Genomic DNA, 7,513 nt, shown 5'->3' with positions numbered 1-7,513 from the left:
TTAATATGGTGGTCAATAGCAAATACATTTTAATATGAGTACATACCTCAATTAAATCTATCCAACGAAGCAATTTATTTCTTCTAACGTTAATTATAACAAAATTCACTTTCTTATTCATGCGCTTTCTTCACTTAATATACGCACATGATTGGTGACTCAGATATGCCGCATTATTATTAGAAATAGATAAAAACTGCGATTATAAGAAGCAATAACCATCTTTAACAAGCACATAAGTTTGAATAAAACCTGTCAAAATACGAAATAAAACCTGTCAAACGCCATCTTGTTTGGCAACCGTGTTTGCACTTTTTCGCCACCCCGTGAAGTCATGGCGTTTTCACTGACATTTTTATGAGCTTGCCCGTTCCCTATTCATCTATTATTTTCCGGTGTTTTTTTTTTGCTACCTCGTTTTTTAATTATTTTGTGCGTTATTAATACGGTTTTAGTATAATTTTCTTGTGAATCGTGTGTTGCTCGTCATTATTATATTAACATATTTTTTTTATTTACTAAGTTTATTATTTTGTTCATATTTTTATAGGTTAAGGTCTTTTTCTTTGTTTTTACGTGTTTTATAGGTTAGGGTTATTATATTACTATTTATGTTCTAGCTATTTTACAATTTTTAGATCGCTTTAGAAGTAGGTATATCTGCATTATTTTATTTTTAGACAAATATATAAGGTTTTAATCACTTAGGTTAGGTTGCATTTCAATTCATAGCTAGGTTACATTTAGGTTAGATTTCATTTCATTTAAAAATTTCATATTTATCTCGTTAGTTGATTTCTACGTTACTTTTAGCTCATAATATTTTAGTTCATATTTCTTTTTTATACATAAGTTATCTTTTAATCATAGCTTAAGTTAGTTTAGATTTATACTATAGTTCAACCCCTTTCTTTTTTTATATTCAATATGAAAAAGCAAAACCAATGTATCCATTGCTTTAAAACTTTTGCTTCCACTAGTTCTCTTTGCCGTCACAACAGGTTAGTACATCACATACAGCCTAAAGAGTACTTTCAAAATTTTGAATGTACATTTTGCCAAAAAAAATTTGCATGCTTCTTCCTCATTTCAAAGGCACATCAAAACTTTTCGTTCCTCCATTCCTGATACATCTCCTACAGACTCCAAACTACAATGCACATATTTTTATGATTCCCGAATTAATCCAGAAACATCCCTTGCGCTGCCTTCTTATGCTCTACCCTCTTCATTAATTCCCCCACTACTTCTTATTCATGTACCCTTACTGCTTCAAAAACTTCTTACACAACTCTTCCTGCTTTGCCAAATCCTTCTACATCATTTGCTTCTTCACCAATACCAACGACATCCTTCCATTCATATGCTCTTCCTGCTACATCAATCCCTACGACATCCTTCCATTCATATGCTTTTCTTGCTTCACCAATTCCTACAACATCCTTCCACTCGGATGCGCTTCCTGCTTCACCAATTCATATGACAACCGCTAATTCCAATACTGTTTCCTTTATTCGACAACCATCTTCCCCACTACTTTCCCAATCATCCATATCGCTCACATTCTTTCCAGTGACCCCAACGCGACCCAGACCCCAAGATAATGCTTCGCTGTACTCAGAACATTTTACAGGTATTAAAATATAAGTATTATTTAAATATATTTAATATTAAATCCACAAAGTTACCATAATTGTTCATTTATAGGTTCTCCAAGGGTTCTCAGAATTACTTGCCCCATTGAGGATTGCGGGAATGCTTACACACGGTACAGCGCACTACAAAAACATATTGAATGTCATCATCACATCAATATTGAACACAAAGACAAACTGTTTTCTTCTATTAATGGTTTGTCAACTTTTAATTATGAAGATTTTCAACAAACATTTCTATAATTTCATCATTTGATATAGATTTTTACAGCTGGAAAACTGAGATGGAACAGAACAGTATTACGTCATATGTGAAGGACACTGCAGCATACATAACAAAAGACAATTGCTGCACCATTCAATATTATAATCGCCATCGATCACACAGTCACCAAACAAAGGAAACATGTTTAAGGGGTAGCAAAAAAATTGGGCATGCTTGTCCCTCACGAATTATGTGCATGGTGTATAATGACGGACATGTTGAAGTTGATTACTGGAAGACACATGTGGGACATGGAAATTAGATAAAATATGTGCGGCTGGATCAAAATTTGATCAGAAACATCAAGGGTATAATTAATTTATTTTCATAAATGCAATTATCACATTGTTGTTAGTTCTTTGTCATTTGTAATATATTTTTTCCAGATCAAATTAAAGCAGGCGTATATCATGACTTTATTATAAAAAACATACGTGAAGATTGTTATAACAAAAAATTACTGAGACCACTGAGAGCTTCCATGATAACGAAGAAAGATTTATGAAATATAAAAAGGCGGGTGTTACCACCAAATGATACCTTTATAAATAAAAATGATTCAAGAAGTGTAGCCGATTCTTTGCATTCTTTGCATTTAATGCTGGAAATAATTTAATTATCTTCATAATTAACTATTATTGATGTTTGCTTTATTTGCATAATTTATTTAAAGTTATGCCATTCATTCAAGTTATGGAAATGTGTTTCAAATTGTAAATATCTATACATTATATAGCCTTGCCAGTATCATAACACACTGCTTATGTGTGCATTTTTGTATCTAACGACAAATAATTTAATTATTTTAATTAAATGTGATTGGTATTTGCATTATTTGCATAAATATATTTATTATACCATGCTTTAACAATATTATGGAAATAGGTTTTAAATTGTAAATATATGTATATTAATATGTTCTATAATATCAATAAATTTTTATCATTATAAATGAATAGTTTTTCTTTTATAAAAAACAGTATATTTTTGATTAAAAAAAAACAATGCTAAAGCTTATGTTAAAGCATTAATCTTTTATTTGTTGACCAAAATTAGGTTCAATTTTTCAATACGATACGTACTGTTAATTTTATAACAAGGATGGAAATAATTTCAAATGCCTGAACAAAACTTTGTGGTACCTTACAGAACTCCACCTAATTGATTGAGAATTTAACAAATTTCAGCTATATAATAGCACGTCACAACTATTTCGACAGATTATTATTCACATTTTTATACGACAATAACTTTTTCGGAGAAAACAGTTGTACGTTTATTTAACTTACTGAATAAAACTTCTTATATAAGTACTACATTTTACCACTTTCAGGCTTAATATGATTATTACTATATACTATGACAGTACTAAATCCTCTACGTAATATTATGATCGTAGAAAAAAATTAAATATATATAATATATTGATATACATTAATATATGAGAGCTGAAATTAAATTGTAACTGTCACATTGACGTCTATGAACTGTCATTATGTACTAGGGTTATTTACACTTTTATATTGGTACGCCTGCTTTGTTTGTCACCTCTTCATGAAGTATATTGTCGTGTCAAAAAATGGCCGCCAGTGACTGGATGAGGAACCGTGTCTGTAATCTCGTTTTTAGTTCCGTCTCCCGCGATTGGAGCGCTGGTAGCGCTACAAAACGGGCTAAAGAAAATATTTGAGAATCTAATATGGCGGAATAATATTTTAGTGTCAAAGTGTCAAATGTTTGTTAAAAGTTTATAATGCCGCGTCTCCACTGTTACGAATCCGTGCGGCGAATGGTGCGTCACGAACAAATTTGCGCAGCGGAGTGATACTGTGCGAACGCACGAATTTCCTTTAAATTTGTCCACTGCGCATGTCCATAGCGCACTTTTTTCTTCTTTTTTTGTTTGAAAATGGGAGGGGGGGTTTATTTTTAGAATTACGTACCCTGCCGAACATGGTCGAAGCGACACGAAAATTTCAATAGCTTGCGTTCGCGGCGCTCGCTCCCGCCGCGAGCAACCCGACGCATCGGGCTGCCGAGGATACCCGAACCGACACTAATGGATTAGCGTCAAAGCGCGGATCAAAAATGTAAATAAGTAAGCAGTCATTAAAATTGATGTACTAATTATAATTTTATCTAACTATTAGTATAGGAAATACATCGGTAATTAAGTTATAGATATGTTGAAATATATGTATATCCAACTAAAATATATTTTGGTAGACTTTATTTATCATATTTCAGAGTTAATTTTATATCATCATGATATTATCATGTATATATATATATATATATATATATACTCTTGCTACTTATATGACGTATCATATATTTATTATTCAAAATAAATTAAATGTTTCAAAAAAAAAATGGTAATATTGTATTATTTGCAATTACGCTAAATATCATTTAAAATCTTATTAATATGCAGACTGAATTTTTGCTCAAAGTCTTTTCTGACAAGTATTTATATTTAGAACAGAAGTAATAATTTTTATTCAAAACTGATAATTGTTGGTCAGCCTGCCTCTGTATCCGTATACGTTATTTCTTTGAACTTGTACGTAAACGTTGATCTGTGCTACGGTATAAGTTCAATTGTACAGTTAAGGCATTGAGATATTTCATCTTATCCTCAATTTTGAAAATGGATATGCGTAGAGAAGATGTTATACTTTTTTACACTTCTTATAATTGAACTGTACCAAGAAAAAAAATATTATGGAATCCTAAAAGTTTCAAATGTATCAAATTGCTCGCAGTGTGCGTCGCGCACAAGAGCCAACGCATGCGTGCGTCGCGAACAGGATTCGCCGCACGGATTCGTGCAGTGGGGACGCAGCATAACAAATATCATGTGAAAGTGCGGTGTACAACAATGCGGAACACCAACAAATATGCAAAAATGCATGTATTTTCTGCAGAAAATGACATAATTTGTAAAATGATTAGTAAAATAACTGGAGCCCGGGCTGAGCACTGATGGTGAGAACTAGGGGAATAAGAAGTTTTATCAATCAACTAGGGGAATAAGAAGTTTTGTCAATATGCACACAACAAAATACTCGCATGTATTACTAGCACTTCTGATATAATTTTTTATTGTAGCTTAATAACTGAGGCATTTAACAGTATCAATGCTAGGAATTTTAAGGTTATAAATACAAGACACCCGTCTTACTAAATCCCTTTCTGGAAGGTATGTTATTGAAAAATTATTCTTTTTATAACACTTTTTTGTATTATTCTAATATAACATTTTATTGTAGCTTTCTTGGACTCTACACTAGTAGAGACACAAGGAATGTTTGAATCGTCTCATAATGCATGCGTGAATGATATGGACAGGCAAAGTAAATAACTTTTATCATTAAATGAGCTTTCATCTGTTTATATTATTCTAATATAACATTTTATTGTGCCTTTCTTGGACTTTACAGCAGTAGAGCAACAAGGAATGTTGAAGCCAAAAGAAAGGCAAAACCGAAGAAGGAAAACCGTCCCTGAAAGATTTGTTATTTAAAATTTTTTATACTACAATTTATGTTCGTAGCAAATGATTCTAGATTTATTTCTTTTTAGCAGAGGTTCTTAACTCAAGATATAAGCCGTGCAGAGACCAGTTATGAAAATAACAAAATTTATACAATATAACAAATGTGTTGAGAAAAGAAATCAGAAGGATAAATATACAAAAAAAACATTGAGGCAGGAGTTACGAGAAAGTCTCAAATGTGCTGAAAATTTTGCTTGTCTCCCAGCAACATTAAATAAGAGTGCTCCTAATTTTATATTAAGTCAACTAAGAGAACATACGAAAAAGCCAAAAGGTTGAAAATTTACACTTAATAATAAAATTCTTGCTTTAACTCTGCATAAAATTACTCCAAGAGGTTATTACTTGTGGAGAAAAATATTTGTTTTGCCTGCTCCTCAAACATTGAGAAAGTTGCTCTCAGCAATTCCTTTGTATAGTGGTATTAATGAGACTGTTTTCCAAACATTGGGTTCAGCTATGGCAGAGAAAAAATATTTGAATAGCAAAAACTGTATTCTGATGTTTGATGAAATATCATTATCATCTGCATTATTTTACGACTGTTAAAAGGATCATATTGTTGGTTTTCAGAACTGGCAAATGGTAGGGAAAGTTTATTTGCTGATCATGCTCTTGTCTTTTTCAAAATTTTTCAAATCAAATAGTTGATACTTGAACTGTGCGCAATGTTCATATTTTTTGTGATTGTTTCATGAATGTGTTTTTTTTTATAAATTTATAGTAATAAATAATGAAGTTGTTAAATGTTTTAGCAAATGTAGAAATTGTAAATAAGTGGCTACTTCATGGAGTATATTTTGCTATACAGCTTATTTCTATTTATTATTGGTGATAATACGTTTAACAGATATCGAGAAGTATATAGATCATGAATTGTACAATAATTTACCGGATAACAGCAAAATAGTTTTCAAATGACATACCCATACAGTAATTCATTTTAGTAAGCTGTTGATATGGTTTTCAGATGAAAGTAATTTTGGTTTTATCTTTTAATTAAATTGGCAAATGTGTTTGCATATAACTTTCTTGAACTTTTGCCAGTTACTGTTATGAGAACATAATGATTTCTTTTTCTTTGTGATAATGATGATAATGATATTTTGTTCAACATTTTAAAGCAGATTAACACAATGTGCAGAAAAGGTTTTCAGATAGAGACTATACATAGATTTAATGTAACTTAATCATTATTTGATTGAGCACCAAGATGAATATAAACAGAGTTGTTTTACAAGAATATCTTAGGCATAAATTTTATTCCTTATTTTTGAATATGTTCCTCTTTTTTGATTGCAATACAAATTTATGACCTTTTTGAATTGTTGTTGCTGGGATTTTAAGTTACCTTTTGAGCGCATTAAGAGAGTTCTAGTAACTTCTATCTCTTGTTTGGTATTTATTATTCAGATCAATTCTCAATACTTCAGTTATATGGTATAGATAATGTCTAAATTATATTTAAATTTTCTAGAAATCTAGAAAAAGATATATATAATTTAGATAGTTTTTTGACATGAAAGCACACACACACACATAATAGGAGTCTGTGCCCTTGGGCAGGTCTGTGAGCTAGAACTCGATCTTAATCAGGGAAGAATAGTGTGTGATATGAAATTGTCATTTCATTTTGCAGTGCTGCAATTGGGCTATTTTTGAATACAAGAAAGCGAGGCTTGGACACACCACCCTGTCCACACAAGACATTGAACAACCATATGTACATATATATATATATATATATATATATATATATATATATATATGTGTTTGTGTGTATATGTATATGTATGTATATATATATATATATATATATATATATGTGTGTATATGTATATGTATATATATATATATATATATATATATATATATATATATATATAGAATTTTATGATATGAGTGGAACGAATATTAATTGTTTAATATGAACAAAACAGCACTCAGATTTGTTTAACACAACTTTATTTTATGATTACAGACGTTTCGAGACCATGGTGTGTCTCATCTTCAGTGTAATTTCAAAAACAGTTA

At 30.8% G+C, this 7,513-nt stretch overlaps 1 protein-coding gene and 1 long non-coding RNA gene across 2 annotated transcripts; both read left to right on the top strand.

Moving 5' to 3' along the window:
* The first annotated feature begins 927 nt into the window (after positions 1-927).
* LOC113376014 lies at positions 928-2,657 on the top strand. Its single transcript, XM_026615946.1, has 5 exons — positions 928-1,001; positions 1,191-1,633; positions 1,708-1,851; positions 1,917-2,228; positions 2,307-2,657. The coding sequence occupies exons 1-4, from the start codon at positions 928-930 to the stop codon at positions 2,180-2,182; spliced, it is 927 nt and encodes a 308-aa protein (XP_026471731.1). The 3' UTR covers positions 2,183-2,228; positions 2,307-2,657.
* A 2,395-nt stretch (positions 2,658-5,052) lies between these two features.
* LOC113378392 lies at positions 5,053-5,808 on the top strand. The gene is made up of 3 exons (XR_003367177.1): positions 5,053-5,122; positions 5,193-5,276; positions 5,364-5,808. It is a non-coding gene; the product is annotated as an uncharacterized LOC113378392 (long non-coding RNA).
* The last annotated feature ends 1,705 nt before the right edge of the window (positions 5,809-7,513 follow it).

This window comes from Ctenocephalides felis, unplaced genomic scaffold, assembly GCF_003426905.1.
Source record: "Ctenocephalides felis isolate EL2017-DRISC unplaced genomic scaffold, ASM342690v1 CF-g0.4_SCAFFOLD_01886, whole genome shotgun sequence".
Taxonomy (NCBI): Eukaryota; Metazoa; Arthropoda; class Insecta; order Siphonaptera; family Pulicidae; genus Ctenocephalides; species Ctenocephalides felis.
The sequence above is the reverse complement of the archived record's forward strand: the minus strand, read 5'-3'. Positions and strand labels throughout refer to the sequence as shown.

What these genes read in the sequence shown, in the direction of transcription:
- LOC113376014 (XM_026615946.1), top strand. Translation starts at nt 928, where the DNA reads ATGAAAAAGCAAAACCAATGTATCCATTGCTTTAAAACTTTTGCTTCC. An exon ending in GTACTCAGAACATTTTACAG is followed by an intron (nt 1,634 to 1,707) that starts GTATTAAAATAT and finishes GTTCATTTATAG; the next exon opens with GTTCTCCAAGGGTTCTCAGA. An exon ending in ACTGTTTTCTTCTATTAATG is followed by an intron (nt 1,852 to 1,916) that starts GTTTGTCAACTT and finishes CATTTGATATAG; the next exon opens with ATTTTTACAGCTGGAAAACT.